The sequence below is a fragment of the Rhipicephalus sanguineus genome, chromosome 2, assembly GCF_013339695.2.
Source record: "Rhipicephalus sanguineus isolate Rsan-2018 chromosome 2, BIME_Rsan_1.4, whole genome shotgun sequence".
Lineage (NCBI taxonomy): Eukaryota > Metazoa > Arthropoda > Arachnida > Ixodida > Ixodidae > Rhipicephalus > Rhipicephalus sanguineus.
In genome coordinates, this window is record NC_051177.1 from 146,837,720 (window position 1) to 146,855,088 (window position 17,369).

The 17,369-nt window shown below is 49.0% G+C and overlaps 1 protein-coding gene across 1 annotated transcript; it reads left to right on the forward strand.

The window, feature by feature from the left end:
- Positions 1-320: 320 nt before the first annotated feature.
- LOC119381955 (uncharacterized) lies at positions 321-12,475 on the forward strand. The gene is made up of 5 exons (XM_037649704.2): positions 321-438; positions 4,397-4,929; positions 6,719-8,476; positions 11,129-11,368; positions 11,993-12,475. Exons 1-5 carry the CDS (start codon positions 330-332, stop codon positions 12,473-12,475), a joined length of 3,123 nt encoding a protein of 1,040 aa, XP_037505632.2. The 5' UTR covers positions 321-329.
- Positions 12,476-17,369: the final 4,894 nt, after the last annotated feature.

Consider the following 17,369-nt stretch of genomic DNA (forward strand, 5'->3'; position numbering starts at 1 on the left):
TGGAGTGCGCTTCCCTGTGTTGTATATTCGCCCAACTAATGGCGGCAATCTTCGCGCTTCAAATGGAGAGGAAGTCGTTTGTTGCTGCACGTGCTGGGGCTTGTCTATTACTCGTGTTTTTAACAAGACGGCTCAGTCTACATTTTCCACATCATAGCGCAAGCAAACTGCGCTTGAACACGCTGTTTGCAGAAGTGACTATATATCTGTCATTAGTTGAACTAACTGCACCGTAGGAAGGCTAGCTTTACAATTGTGAAAAGGTTATTTTCTCAGCGCGCTGATCACTTATGTCTTCTCGGACATTGCAGGAGCCGATGGATCTCACCATGATCACCGAACGCGTCGAGGAAGGCGCCTACGCGTGCAAAGAGGCCTTCATTGCCGACTTCAAGAGAATGGTCGAGAACTGCGCTTTCTACAACGGCCTCGAAAGCGGTAAGACTAAAACACATCTCGGTTATTATGTCGCCATACGAAGATGTCGCTTTATATTATCTTAACTATAACGTCAACGAGATAAAAAGAATTGTCGTGAACACAGCGCTTAATAAAAATCTTGCGCCGTACATACAGGAAGCAGTGTCATAATTTGAAGAGAGCCACGCAGTGCTATTTTACGAGTGGAACTATATGCAAGGCTAGGCGAGAAGTACGTGCGACTTCTCCCAGTGTATCCCTGCTACTGATTAGTGCGCTCTTTAGGATCAGAAGGTCCCGAACGTAATAATACTTAGTTCGTGTACTTGCATCAAATCTTTGGGCAACCTGGATCTATGCGCTGCTCTGAACTTCCCGAATAGTCATATAGTGCTTCTTATTACAACGAATGCGCTTACGTACAAGTACGTACGTACTTGTACGTAATTTACAATTACGTACAAGTACATTTCTAGTGCAAACAGGGTTAAATAGGATTGAGAGTGCGCAGGCAATGGAACGGCCACACACAGAGCTGAAAAGTAATAAGGACACTAAAAGAGCGACAAAATTACAAATCACTGAAACAAAATAACTAATTGATGTCATGTGTATGCATACCAATGCATGAATAGCAAGCGATACACAACAAATAGATTCTGCAAACTGTCCGATTATGCAGCTCTGATGACGCAAAGAAAAGCGCATTTTTAACAAAATCCTTGCTAACGCAACCATCGACAGACAGACTATCGCTGACTGGAAGAAGGACATTGACACCCCTGCCTCCAGCAGACGTGCCTTTTACCGTTCCGTAGGCATAGTAGCGATGCAAAACTATTGGTAAATTGACTATCGATAGCATCGATAGTATTCTTAAAACTATCGATAGTGTAAAGAAACTATCGATAGTACTGCTATCGATAAACTATCAATAGTATTATCGATGGTGTAGTCGATAGTACCATCGGTAATATTACTAACTATCGATAGTGCTGTGAATGATTATGCTGTTGCTGGCCGGCGATACTGCTAAAACATTTGGGACACCTTTCTATCAGCAATACTCAGTGCACTTAAACTATGAGCAATTTTTTGGCGAAAGAAATGAATTATTTCCGCTGTCAAAATACTGGAATATATACGTACATAAACAGATATTCAAAAGTAACCAGTTACATCTAACAAATAACAAACTTAGTTCGTGATATGTTTATTTTGAAGCCACAAAATGCAATATATAGATTCGAGGCAGTGCGGTTCCACCACATGTAACGGTTTCATTTTCTATAAAGCTGCACAGTTCAACTTTATTATCATGTGTTAACCCAGCATTCTGTTGAAGGAATAAGAGCATGTCAACTTTCTTTTCGTTAGCATATCCTACTCCTGCTCCACCATATAGCACGCAATCGGAGAAGCAAGCTTGTACGGAAATTAGTTCGCGCAGTTGATTTTATACTATCGATAGTACTATAGAATTTACTATCAATAGCACTATCGATAGTTCGATAGTGACTCGGCTATCGATAGTATCGATAATACCATCGATAGTTGTGCATCACTAAGGCATTGCCAACGTACACCACCTCAATCTACACACCCCATTTTCAAATCTCATCAAACGTACAACAATACATTGTATATCCTAATCTACTACCTCTTCTGATATTGTTTGTTTCGTCACCTAGGGGTAAATGGTTCATACCCACGAGGGGTTTGGACACACACTCGATTATAAAGGGAAATGGGTGAAACGCATTACATAAAGCAATATAAACGCTATGCAACAATAAAAAAAAAAACAAAGAAGGACGACACGCGTGTAAATATAAAGTAAAAGAGGTAAAATAATTCAAGAAATCAATAGGTAAGAGACTGAAAAAGAAAAGATTCACAGTTTCGCCGCAACGGCGAAGCAATGAATGCGATAGCAACAAATTAGAATGTCACACGAAGAACGGCAAGCAGCTCGATACTTGCAACGTGCCGCTCGAGCGCAAAGACTGACGAAAAGAACACACACAGGACGACCACGAACTAACAACGGTCACAGCTCGACACTTGCAGCGCACTGCTCAAACAGAAAGAAGGACACTCGAAAAGAACGCACAGGTACACACAGGACGAGCGCGAACTAACAACTGTGACGGTTGTTACTTCTTCGTGTTTGAGTAGCGTGCTACAACCCAACGCTCTTAGACGTCTTTAAAGGGACACTAAAGAGGTTGAAATAGTGGTCCAGAAACCTCGTAGTGCTACTTTTGTGCCAAGGAATTAAGTGCTTATTTTGAAATAAAATCACGTTTTAGTGGTCCGCATCGCATCAGCGCACTTCGAATCACCCGCCTGAAAGCGGTCTTTCTCACGTCACTGTTGCCATGCCCAACGTTGCCCGCCTTTACTGCGCGGCGGCGTGCATTGGCGACGTGCACCATTCGGGCATCCGGCAACATCACATGCATGCGGCATTTTGTCGAACGTTCTGTCAGAGCGACTTTCAGGAGCGCGCAAAACACACAAGGCAGTACGCGATACGGAAACTGCCACTGAGACGCGACCGCGTGAGCGCGGCAGGGCGCCGGGCGAAGCGCAGTTCGGCGAAAACGGAACCTTTGAACCACGTGCGCCGTTCCCCATGGCAACAGAAACGAACAAGCAGCATTTTATTACGCCTCTTGATGCACGGAAGGTTCTCTTTTTATTGCAGCTAGTTTGATAACGAGTGATTAATTGTAGTCGGACTCTGGCACGTCATCGGGATCATTTCCAAAATGTCCCGCTCGTGGCGCTCATCGTGTGATACATTTAGCCTAATTTCTCGGTAAGTAGGGCACTGCTGTTGATAGTATTGCCGTTTTAGACGTTGTCATACATTGACATAAACTGTTATTTGTCTTTAGTGTCCCTATAAAACTGTGGCGCGTGGAATGACCCATCCGGGTCTCCTGCCGCGCGGTGGCGTTCGACGCATTGTTTACTCGGCAAATGGGCGACCTTTTAGAGCGCGTCTCAAGGGCAGCTTTCAAACTGAAGGAAAATGTAGGAGTGTTGCTTTAAAGCGCGCCCTTCAGGCAATCTCGCGGGTGTTACTACACACACTAGAGCACCTCCGAGCTCTGCGTGCAGTTAGCGTTAAAGGGACACTAAAGAGAAACAATGAATTGGTTCAGATTGATAAAGTGTGCTTGGAGAACTCTTGTGTAGTTTATTTCACCACCATAGGTTTATTATTAGAGGAGAAAACAAAGTTAAAAGTTTCGTTTTTAAATTTCGCGCCGAGCTTTGTAATTCGTGACGTAAAAGGTTTCAAAGAGCATTTAGCGTATTTTGGCGCCACTGGCTCGACGAAATTTCCACAAACTCGTTATGTCAAGTCTCTGGCCCCCTCAGAAGACATTTTACTTCGATTTAACCGATTAGGAACTACGTAGGCCCAAGCAGGCGCCGTCAAAAATATGTGACGTCACGGCAAATGGTGCGGGAATTCCAAGGTGGCGTCGCCACCTGTATTTTCTTTTTGCGTGTTTTCTCGCTTATTAAGCGTCTTCTGGCAGTAAGCGTGGTGTTTTTGGTATCGTGGAAGACTACTTTACTAATGCGAGAAAAATCGTTTTGCTCTTTAGTGTCCCTTTAAATGGTGTATATAAATAGCTCGCCGTTGTTATGCTAAACAATCGGTGGCGCGTGGCCGAGTTGTTTAAAGCAGCGCGCTGCAGAGCGAGGGGTCGCAGGTTCCAATCCCGGTGGCGCGCTTCGGAATATTTTTTTCTGGTTTACTTTTCTTTCTCGCTTTTGTTTATACATATATACATATCCGGGACATGACGGCGACGGCAAACACCAGCCGAGAGTGTCCATATAATTGCTATCGCAATAAAAAACTTTCATCTATTTCATTCATAACCCGTGACCTTCGGTGCTTCTTTTTTCTGAATAAATGAATTGATCGTCATTCCCGTCGTCTTAATCGCAGAGATCGCCACCAAGGGCTACCGGTTGTGGGTGGTCATGCTGGATGCCCTGCACACAGTCTGCTTCGACAACGACGAAGAGAAGAAGGGAAGCCAATCTCCCAAAGTGAGCCAATCACGTAGGAGTTCAAGCTCAAGTAGTCGAGACAGAGACGTCACTTCCGGTGCGGGCGCCGCGTGCTCACCTGCCTCGAGACTCTACGTTCCCGAACACGCGAGAAAGCCGAGGCCAAACGGCAGCGGCCAGCGTGTGGACGAGCGCACGATGGTGAAGACTCGGCGCGCAAGCAGGACGGCGACGCGAAGGAAGAGCAGCCCTCCCAGAGTTCGGGAGAACGTGTCTGAAGGCGATGACGTCGACGACGAGGACTTCGCGGAGCCCCGTGTCAAGCGGAACAGAAGAGGAAGACCACCCAAGGCGACCAGGACGCGAGCCGGAAGGCGGACCACGTCGAAAGCGACCTCCCGAACGCGACCGGTCGTCAAGAGTCCCGCGCTCGAGGCCCTCTCAAGAGCCACGCGCAAGGCTCTCGAGGTGAGAATGGTCGTACGCATGATAACGTTACATTAATAACGGCTCCACCAAAGGTTTTGGAATGAGCCCAGAAAAAACGCCGAAAGATATCATAACGAATCGTGTTCTGTGTGCATTCTGCACGCTGTGGGATAGACCTTATCGCAGTACATTCGTCAACGGGGCCAAGGCATCCACTGTGCGTACGTTAAAGGGGTACTGACATCAATTTTCGAAGCTGAGTTTACTCTGACATACAAATCTCCTGAATACAGAGATGGTTCTTAGCAAATGTGAAGCCCGGTAAATGATGATAAGATATTTCATTTTCGCACTGAAATCGATTTTCGCATAGCGCACCTACTGGCATCGACACTATCGTGACGCCGGGCTACAGTGTCAATTCTGGTGACTGCACGCAGCAGCCAGTATGGCTTGTTGTGATGACGTCAGGTACCAAAACATTCAAAATATCCGCTTGTGCGTCACCAAAAACATTCAAAATGGCTGTTGTATCATCAGGGTACAGTAGGAACCGAAACTAGCTTTTAAGAATATATTGTAATCACTTTTTCAACGTGCACTCACTCTTAGCAGCACGTTTTCTAGGTTCTTGGTGTCATGGCCTTTCATTTGAAGAAAAAAAAGGCTGAAAATTTTCGTGCTAGTACCCTTGTAAAGCTGAACATCAAGTAACTATTCCAGTGCCGAGCTACATTTGATGCCACGCTAAGCATATAGTGCACTGCCCTTCTCCATGCTGGTCAGTGCAAATATACGTATTATGTTACTCTTCTTAGTGACAAAAAAATCCTGTGTAATGAGAATGTTTTCGGTTTCTTGCAATAAAATCAAAGTCCATGGTTTATACGCTACCTATTTAAGTAAACCTCTTTCTCATCTGCGAAGCTTTTTTCACATCTTCCGAGTTTTTCACACACACGCGCACGCGCGCGCACTAGCATTCGCACACACACGCGTTTCTTGATGTATGATGGGGAAAATCAATAAGGGAAGGAAATAAGCTGAACGTCGCTCAGTATGGAAGCCACACACGCGAACTTCTATATTTAGTTACGCGGAAGCATTCTCTTAAGTTGGTGGGCATTTATGTAACCGTGAAGCGATGTCATATCCTTCAGCACTTTTCCTGGTACGTCCCGAGCATGGCGCCGAGTCATTGGCATTCCCGGAAGCAGCTTCGGTACAGTCACGCGATCGTTCATAGATAGAACCTTTTGTAAGGCATTTTGCATGCCTGCACAATCCAGAAAAGAAAATCCAGAAAAGAAAAATTTTCTCAGTTGCGCCGTTGGAAATGGGCCACACTTGTTTCAGTGAACCGCACTTGTAACCGTGAATCATGATAGGTATTTTCAGAATAACAAGAAAAATGTTAGTCTCGTTAACTTCACTCATACTTGTTAGGGAGACTATTTTATATATGCACCCGCCACAGTAACCTAGTGGTTACGGTGATCGAATGCTGCCGAAAAGGTCGCGGCGTCAAATCCTGGCCGCTGCGGCCGCATATCGCTGGAGGCAAAATGCTAGAGGCCCGTGTACTGATTTAGGTGCAGGTTAAAGAAAACCAGACGGTCAAAATTTTTGGATCCCTTCACTACGGCGTTCCTCGTAATCATATCGTGGTTTTGAGACGTAAAACCCCAACGATCATAATTTTATGTTTGCCTCGTACGTTTCAAACTATTAATAAACGCCTGCAGTCGAGATGAAAACGTGGTGCCGCTTTGTATTTGTAAACTGCATACAATGGTGCTTATTTATATTTCGTCTGCACGCTCCGCAGGATTCGGCCGATTTGACCTACGACATCTGCCGCCTGAGCGGCGACTTCGAGGCGAACAGCGAGGTGGCTGGTTACTTTCCCGACCTCAACATCGCCGGCACGCACAGCCATCCTACCGACCTGCTGGCGAGGTTCGGAGGCTCACCGGAGAACAGCGGCGGGTACACCATCGTCGAATCACCGGAAGCGACATCGCAATGTGGTACGAATGTCGAGGGCAATGGCCAAGGGGATGAACCACGCAATGACACCGCTAACGGAGAAGAGGGCCGAAAAGGCCTCGATGGCTGCGACGACGAGTCTAATTCCGACACGGACCGCAGTCGGGACTCAAGTGCTCCTTCGGCGAATGCGATACACGAGGCGGAGGACACGGACACGACTTCTTCAGATGAGAGTCTAGCGGAAGGTTTAGTTCGAGTTCAGGAAGGGACCGTCGCTGAATCCGGCATAAGCGGCATTGGCAGTAAAGCTGAACTTGACCATCGAGCGACTGACACATCCATTGAAGGTGCGAAGGGCGGAGCGACGCAAGAGACGGCGCCTCCACCGAGTGCCATCCCCCTGGGCACAATAGCGACGAGCAGCCCATTCACTAGCCACAAAAGGCAAGATGCTTACTTTCAGACATCACTCGCAATGCCTCCGAGGTGTCGTTCCGTGCCTCCTCTCCACTTCGTTCCTGTCAACGTGCGGCACGCAACGAGAGACCCCTGTTCGTCTGGTTCCAGTGGCCCCGACGACAGTGACTCGAATGCCACGGCAAGCGCGGAGCCCGCCGAAGAGGTTCTTCGTTCGGCTACTTCCTTGAAGAGGGGTGAGGAAGGAACAGGTCTCGTCGAGAGTGGGGAACACATCGCTTGTGAGGCGACGACCGAGCCGGACGAGGAGTCTGAAAGACGAGAGACAAGCACGTCCCGATCAGACGGTGACATCGAAACGACGAAGGAGAGTGATTCCGACATCCTCTGCCAGGTCCTTGACGAATGCAGCGATTCTACCGCCGGCAGCAACCACGCTTCTGCCTCTGAGGATACTGAAGCGAAGGATAAGACCCCTGGGATGCTGTCGGAAGGGAGCGAAGGAGCCGTATCGGAGGCGGTGGACAGCCAGAAAACGACTCAAGAACAGGCTGGTGCATCGATTCCCGCTGGCAATGTTTCTCCCGGACGCATCCAGGCGCGGGAACGATGGATTACCAAGCTCCAGGGTGATCTGCATGGGGCCGAACAAGAGTTTTACTGCACGCTGGATAGTCCCAAGTCAAGCTTCAGCTTTTCCTCGGGATACCTGAGCGAAGATGCCTTGTCGCCGTCCATGCGATACCACAACAGCTCGAGCCCGCTTCCGCAGCTCTCTCCGTCACGCCTGTCTCCGCTTTTGCCGACGTCGTGCCAACCACCGCAGAAAGAGACGCCCCCCGTGATGGATGCGGAAGCGACTCAACCGTCGAGCGGGCAAGCAGCGGTTGATGCTGACAAGGCTCCGCCGACAGACGCGGCTTCAACGCGTCAATGCTCTTCGCCGGACCAGCCTCTGCCCCCTGAACCAATGACACAGCCACCGTCACCGCCGTTTGGTGCGCCGACGCCGCTGCAAAAGATATCCGCCTTAGTCGCTGACATACCATCCAGCACCAATGCGTACGACGGCGCCGGCTTTCCGTCTCCGTTAGCGCCTCCGACTACATCTGCCAGCGTCACTTGCGGTGGTAGTGATGATCACCGTCGAGACGGGAGAGACGGCACGGCGTTTAGGGTAAGTGCAACCGGATTCGCGCACTGATATAGTTGAAAACTACGAAATTTGTGGTGAAATGTGTTTGCAATTACATCGTTAGAATTTATTATTTGCAGCTGATGTGGGTTAGGGGGGTAAGGGGGGGGGGGGCATATAGCATTTTTATTCTTGCTGCTTTTCTGCACTTTCTTTTTCAAGCTCCTATTGAAACCATAACGAATGTCACCATTGCATGTAGTATAAACGAAGCATAGTGTCAAGAGCAAGAATCCGGCATGAACTGAGCGCCCGCATTGCTCTCTCTTTGCATACATGGCTTCCTGCGCCCGCACACTGTACATTGTTGTTAAAATGATACAGAACATTCTTTGGCGTACGAGAAACGATTACTGCAGTTATTGGACAGCATACCTCACACTAATAGAACGTCAGAGAGATAGGTGCGGTAATCAAATTAAAAAGTTCGCAGAACTAACATGATATCGGTTGACTCAGGATATGATGAGTTGGAGATCGTTAGGAAAGGCCTTCTTCCTGCAATGGGCATTGAATAGGCTGAGGATTACGATGAGTGCTCGCCTTTTGAAAGGTCTGCCCTGTGTTCCTTGATTACATGCCTGAACGAAGGCACAATACTATTAAGGGCTCGTTTTTCTATGTTAGACACAACATTAATTAGAACTAACAGACGTAATGCCAAGGAAAGTATAGGGGATGTTATTTGTAGTAATGAGGATATAAATGTGAAGAAAGTAAAGTGGACGAAAAGATAACTTGGCAGGGACCGAACCTGCAACCTTCGAATAACGCGTCCGATATTTACCAGTTGAGCTACAGCGGTGGTCCTCTCCCCGTCCACTGTTGAAAACACAAACCGGGTCAGTTATACATCTGAAACGGTACAGTTTATATTACCGTGCGTCTGTGCCAGTGGCAACGACAATGGATCCCGTGAGCTGCTTCTCCGTAATGTTCTTTGTCAGAAGCAGTGCGAATGCTCTTGGTCCAGCGCAAGGACGAAGACGACGTTGCTGTCTCACACTCTCTCTTTCTAACAGCCCCGACATTTCTAGTCATTTTAGGGAAACAAATTGTGCGCTTTCTGCGCGGCAGCCGCAACGTTCTCCACGCATTCGTGTCTTTTCTGTTTTATACTGAAAGAGCAAATAAAAAAATATAACCTCCCAAGCCCTCCGTACAGGTGGCTAACAATTGAAGTTAGAATGTGCGGTTCCGGTGTCTGTCACTGGGTTAATTCCGATCGTTCAGACGCAACCAATAATTGCGTAAGAAGTCTTTCTCAGTTATTGGTTTCGTCTGTTCACAAATCGTAATTTGTTTGCCACCCGTGTGTTCCGTTCTCCACTTATACTGGGCCAGTGGTGAGCAGTGGGACTTGCCCAACTTCTGTAGTACATGCGCGCTAGGAGTTTCTTCCGCACATAGGACGGGTTAATTTTGCTTTCGCCTAGCCGTATACAGCTTCGATCTAAGAAAAGTGATCAAATTCTTCATGCACCTACATTTTAAATTTCGCAGGTTGAAGAAACAGCGTCCTATAAACCCGAGTAACCTTCAGAAGCCTGTGGTTCCAGCATCTGTAAATCTGCCTTCTCCTGCTTTGCTATCCTGCTTTCCAAGAGCGCCGATGCTCACCGATTATTTTCAGTATTAAACTCTGTCTCTACCTGTTTGCTGGATGCTTCTGTTGTCTTTCCATTCCTTTCACTACGCATACACCTATCTCTTATCTCTTTACTATTTATCCATGTGTCTTTCTCATGTATATATATATATATATATATATATATATATATATATATATATATATATATATATATATATATATGTGTGTGTGTGTGTGTGTGTGTGTGTGTGTGTGTGTGTGTGTGTGTGTGTGTGTGTGTGTGTGTGTGCGTGTGCGTGTGTGTGTGTGTGTTTAACAAAAAATACAATATCTTTAAGTCCACTAGGAAGATGGCCCAACGAACGAATTTCCTGGCTTTTGAATATTTTTGGAGAATGCGTTATATCCCAATTTTTTTAAATAATAACCATTTAAAGTAAAATTATGTTTCAGTTGTAATATAGACAAAATAGGCCGCTGGGACAATGAAACTCAATGAAAAGGTAACACTCATTTTGTATACAGCATTTTAGTATTGCGTATATTACGCTGCTCGTGACACCCGCCTGTCCTACTGCGAACAGAATTTAACAGCTAAGATGAGCGCTGTTATTGAACACGAAATAACCATCTGCGCAGCCGCGCGGAAGCTCATTGCGAAGCTCGCGATAATCCTGGCGCTGTGCGTGCTACTTCGTATTATGTCTTCGCCACATTATGACACGTAGTGCAGTGAAGACTCCCTGCCTTTATTTCTGTTTGCGTGTTTGTGTTTGCACATATGCGTGTATACATACGCATCTAAACATGAAAATTCCAGGGTAATGCGGGGAGAGGGGTTGAACCTGCCAACCTCCCCCTATGGCGTAAGGGCAAAGCCAAGGTCCAGAAAAAAAAAGGCCTCGTGATGTTCGAGACAAATTACGTTTACTTCATATATTTTTCTTATACATTTCACCATGTGCGCTTGACGAAATAGACGACATAAGTTGACGTACTTATTTTTCACTCGCCTTAATGCTCATCCTTTCTTTTTCTTGCAGCCGACGTATTCGAACGCGGGTCACACCACCGCAGGTCTGCGATTGACGTCGTCGTCATCATACATCGCTCGTCCCGTGCCCACGCAGCCGCATCCTACGGGCGTGCAGAAACCACCCTGTACCCAGGAGCCCATCGCGTACTTCATCCCTGCGGGTGGTGGTCACTTCCAGCCCGTCCCTATCCAGCAAGTGGCACGTCCGTCTGTTGAAGGCGGGGCCGGAACAGCCGCTGTTTACGACGTGAGTAGTAGTGGAGGCTTGCTGGGATGCTGCGTTTTGTGCCGAACTAAAAAAAAAGGGGGGGGGGGTCTAAAAAAAAGAAGCCCGTAAATCGACATCGAGTTATTTAGTACGTCCGTCCATCTTTCTAGTGGACGGAATGCGATGATTATGGCGGACGGCAAGCGGAGACAGTTTGTGCTTTTTTGTCTTAATGAATACGGTCACACTAAATGCGTGTATATCGTGAATCTCAGGGTGAGCTCTCTTCTTTTTTTTTTTTAACTCCACGTGTGAAATTCGCAAATCCTAAAATACTGACACGAGAAATGGTAAATATTTAACGTGTTCGTAGTGTGTTCAAGAACCACAAACGCATCAAACTTGTGCATGCAGTCATTAAAGGACGTAGCCCTCACCACCGTGTATTGGGGGAACCGTTTTGCGCATCAACAAGTGTCGGGGATATGGAGGGGTTTGCACTTCACCCCCTTCGTTTCTTTTAACCCGCCCGTATTGTAGTAAACATCAATAACTTATCAGTGCAGACCTCTATATCCCCACTATCCGTACTAGCAATGCCCCTTCATTGCTACATAGGTCGACGCGTGCCTTGGTCATAACGCACATTTCATGCGCTCGCAGTGGCCCGGCGGCATGGGCGCACCGCTGCAGTGGGGCTTGCCGCGCATCATCTACTACCCTGCCGAGCTGGCTGGTCACGCTCCGCAAGCGCTCTTCCTGCCAGACCTGAGCCCCGAAGCGCAGCGCAACGCCCTCACCAGCGCCCCATGGCTCAGGAAGCACCGCACGCCGGACTACAACACTCATCTCCACCAGTTCCAGCCGGCGGCTCACGTTTCCCATTACACCAGTGGTGTCCGCACCGCTAACTGCGTCACAGTAACGACGACGCCAACGTCGGCTACGCAGACGTCTTCGCCTGCGCAGAAGGCAAGGACGTTGGTGGCGCGCAGTGCAGCTTCGATGACGTGGCATCAGCAGCAGCAGCAGCAGCAGCAGCATCGGGCTTACGCAACGCACTACCAGATGGCACAGCCTCTTATGGTGACGTCCGCAGGACAGCTGCACCCCCTGGCGGAGGCGCTGTACCGGCAGCAACGATAAGTAAGGGGCCGATTTGTGAGGCATGCGCAGAGACCAACTTTGCACTTTCGCCTTTCGGAAACTATAATTACAAAGACACAAACTATAGTTTGTGTCTTTGTACGTGCATCAACGTGCCTCCTTGTATTAAACCAGTCAATTATACTACTGTGATCAGACTTGCCCTTAGATTCGCATGTGTAAAGAGTATAACTGTGTCCCTTAGGAGAATGAATAAACATTACTTGTGTTTTCAATATTTCAATTAATGACAAGAAAGGCATGGATTCTTCTTTCACGGTTCCTCGTCGTCCTTTCCTCAAATATTTTGTTGTTTTTATGCTTGTTTTAAAGATGAAGCAGGATTTTCCATAGATATGCTGTTGCAGAGTAGTTGTCTCATGCAGAAAAAAACAGTAACGTGCTAAACAAAAAAAAGGGGGGGGGGGATGGCTGAAATAGGGTCACTGTCCTCGGTCTTTCTTCACGCGCTTATTGTATCTTGCGCGGTACGTTTCTGTTTTCTTTGGCATAATTCCATTTCTTCTTTTTTTTTTTAGGCATCAAACACTCGGTGAAGCCGTCAGAGAAGTGATACAAGCGACAACAGTATCAGAAGCACATCGAGAAACCAGAGCATATTCCAGATCCTCGTGCTCCCAACGTGAAGTGAGATGTCGTTCGCAGAAACCAACCCCTGTGCGTCTGAGACACTGAACTTGCTACGCTAAAGAGGCACTTATTCCCAGGCGAGACTTCAAACGCCGTACACGGCAGAGCTTCGAAAACGTCCAATACGCATGCAGCAAATGTACTGACGACATCCAAAGACCATACGTCACCTGTGTCTGCGTGCAACTCTTGGTCGCTACGAAAGAGAGCACATGTGTTTAAAACGTCCGGATGCTTCTCCTACGCCACTACGGACATATGTACGACGCAACTTAGAAATCAAGTTGCTTCGCACCTTCCCACTACGCCATCACCGAGAAGGGTGCAAAGATTTCCTTCTTCGAGTCGAAGCAAATGATGCATCCATAACCCTGCCCAGTGCTTTATAGTTACGTACGTGTGAACTGAATCGCGTTGGAGAAGGCTTGACGCCAGCAACAACGGTGTGTGCGAAACGTGGACTAGAAGTACTCATGAACGCAACGAGATCATCTGTGGGCGTGAGTGTGTGTGCTGGCGACTACTTTCTATCGATTAGAACACTGCGGGAAAGGACATTCTCGCTTCTGAAACACGGTCATCGATGTTGCATCTTTCGAAACCTTAGAAGTGAACTGTGCGCGTGACGCATTCTGATAGCGAAAATAGCACCCTAACACAAATTTCCAGCGAAGGAAGTCTAGCGCCTGAGAAAAATCTACCGATAGGCGTGCAGGACCCCGCGAATGCGCTTGTGTTATCGCGTTGAACACGTAATGTTGGTTCCTTCCTCTTGTGTATCTATGGTTGTCCCACGGGCGAAAATATCAATCACGCGCGTGTACTAGCTTCCAAGCTTAGTGCGCTTTCTGCAAGGATATACAAAGACTGAAAAGGAAGGAAGCAAGGGAACACATTGCGATACTGCTTTTTTTTCTACTTGGCGACATGTTAGATGCTAGACGCAGATGAACCAATGCTGCGGTACGGTCGGGAATGAATTGGCGCACCGGCTTTGAAAAAGCTGACAATGAGCCTAAACCGATCGCTGGTTAATCAGATAGAATTTATGTGATAAAGCTATAGTAATGTACATAACCTGCAGTTCAATGCCAATAAAGCCTCCTGTAGACAATTTTGTTTTAGCGTGTTTTTGTTAGGATGCAGCCAGCATTGTGACGAGCAAACTGCTCACCACTAGCGCGACACGCCTGAGCAGTTTCTTTAAATTTCCGAAAGTTCAACGCCATTTGTTGACAAGCGGCAAGGCTACAACGCCTCGATCAAAAGCAGTCGTCCAGCTATATCATTTCCAGTGCGAAATCATCACACTGCGAAGTGACGTCAACGCCACTCATTAAGGTTATACTGTGTTCGTAAACGAAATTACCTTTTCATATGTTGTGCTCGTTCGTTTATTTTTTTTTTCATTTGATCGTATTGCCACGCCCACTTCTTGTCCTATTTTGATGTTTTTGGGTTTGACCAGCAAGGGCGGTTATCAACGCTCGACGCTGCCCGCGAAGCAGTGTTCGAGAGACTTCTCGATTGTAGTAGATGGTTTTGTTAAGATTTCGCGCCGCACGCGAATGTTCCAGCTTTATCGAGCGATAACGCCGCCACCAGCGATATCGCTGGAAAGTTCCATAGCACCTGTATAAAAACCGACGCACTTGACCGCTTGTCAGTTGATCGACGGACGACGCCCTGTTCGCCGCTATCATTGTACAGCGTGTATTGCTGTAGTTCTAGTTCTCATTTTCCGGCCACAAGTTCGGCCAAATAAACACTTTCATCCTGCAAACGCCGACTGCTGCCTTCGTCGACGTCACGACCACGTGACATCTGGTGGAGGTGCTGCTTCATGATCCGGACGCCACCGCGGAGCGCTGACCCAAGCCCAAGCCGCGAAGAAGACGACTCTAAGGTCAACCCGGATCCTCGAACCAGCCGCCGGCAGAAGGGACTACAACCAGACTACGGGCTCCTTCCCGAAAACGCCAGGCAGCCGAAAACCGTCACATCTACCGCCGAGACGATGACAGACCCCCTGCCACCTACAACGGTCGTCATGCATCAACCGAGGGAGCCGCCGACATTCCGCGGATCACCATGCGAGGATCCAGAAAGCTGGCTGGAGGCATACGACCGAGTCTCCACGTTCAACAACTGGGACTGCGACGAGAAGCTACGCCATGTCTACTTCGCCCTTGAAGATGGCGCAAGGACCTGGTTCGAGAATCGAGAGTCCACGCTAACATCATGGGACCTCTTCCGCACCGGATTTCTCAACACCTTCACGAGCGTCATCCGGAAAGAAAGGGCTGAAACCCTTCTCGAGACCCGTGTACAGCTCCCCAATGAGAACGTCGGACTGTACACCGAAGAAATGACTCGCCTATTCCGCCATGCCGATCCAGCCATGTCCGAAGAAAAGAAAGTTCGCTTCCTGATGCAGGGAGTGAAGGAAGAACTCTTCGCCGGACTTGTGCGCAACCCGCCGAAGACGGTCTCGGAATTCCTTTCGGAGGCCACCACAATCGAAAAGGCACTAGAAATCCGCACTAGGCAGTACAACCGCCGCATTCCTACGACGACCTACGGGGAGGTTCAGGCGCTGCAGCCTGATGACCTGCGTGACACCATCAGAGCGATTGTGCGGGAGGAGCTGCGCAAACTGTTACCTTCGCCGCAGCATCAAGTGGATTCAATCGCCGACGTTGTCCGCGAGGAAGTCCGGCAATCGCTTGGAATTCCCGAAGCACCGCAGGCTCAGCCGGAAGCCATGAGCTATGCTGCTGCAGCCCGACGCAACGCCCCCCCTCCTCGCCCACGTCAAGACGCCGCGCCGCCGCAGCAGTTCCGCCGCCAGGCACCGCCGCCACCACCACCGACGCCATACCGCCCGCCGACAGGACAACGCTGCGTCCCCCGAAAGACCGACGTTTGGCGTGCCCCTGACAACCGACCGCTCTGCTATCACTGCGGGGAAGCCGGCCACACATACCGCCGATGCCAGTATCGACAGATGGGGCTACGGGGATTCGCCGTCAACGCGCCGCGCCCGCAGCCAGGCGAACGGCCTCGCGACATCGACGATTTCCTCACCGGAACACAGTGGGAAGAACGACGACCTTCCCGCTCGCCGTCGCCCGGCCGCTACATGTCACCGCACCGCCGGCAGTACACTGGCCCAAACCGGGGCCGGTCGCCTAGCCCGTATCCGGGAAACTAAGGGCAGCAACCGATGGAGGTGCGGTTGCTGTACGACGAACTGCCGAAGATCCTCCGCGGCCGCCGACGACGACAACGCGACGAGACCTTCAGAACACGACGCAAACCGGACGGAGCCCTCACGACGAAACTTCGCGGCCCGAAGAAAACCTGACGACGCAACGTCGAAACAGCGGGACAAATCGACGAAGCCGTGATCCGACGCCACGACCTAACCGCAACGCAAGACGACGAACAAGCGACCTCGATGTTCTTATCGACGGCCACAGCGTCACAGCTCTCGTCGACACCGGAGCCGACTATTCCGTCGTCAGTGGGCCATTCGCCACCAAGCTGAAGAAAGTAAAGACCGCTTGGAGTGGACCAGAAATCCGGACAGCTGGAGGCCACCTGATAACGCCGATTGGTGTCTGCACGGCGAGAGTCACCATCAATAACTGCACTTATCCTGCGAGCTTTGTAATCCTACAAAACTGCTCCAGGGATGTGATACTCGGAATGGACTTCCTAAGTGACCACGGCGCCGTTATCGACCTGAGGTTTGAGTCGATAACACTAACCTCAGAAAAAGCGCTCCCGCCCCACGCGACGCCAGGGAACCATGCACTAAATGTGATAGAAGAGCAGGTGACCGTTCCGCCACGCTCCAGCGTCATTATTTCCGTCGGCACCGAAAAACCTGTGAACCTTGAATGCGTAATCGACGGCGATCAGCAACTACTCCTGAATCGTCAAATTTGCGTCGCAAGAGGTATCGCCGAGCTGCATGACGGTAAAGCAAAGGTACTGCTGACAAACTTCAGCCACGAATATAGGCACCTCAACATGGGTACGACGGTTGCCTACATCGACGAATGTGTAGCCGCCAGCGATGCTTTCGCCCTCTTCGATGCTGTCGAACCTGCTTCGACGAATAGAGGTCCCGAACGGGATTTTGACGTCAACCCGAGCCTTCCGAAGGTCAAGCAAGATAAGCTCAAAACCCTGCTCCTGCAATACAAGGACTGTTTCTCGTCGTCATCGCGGGTCC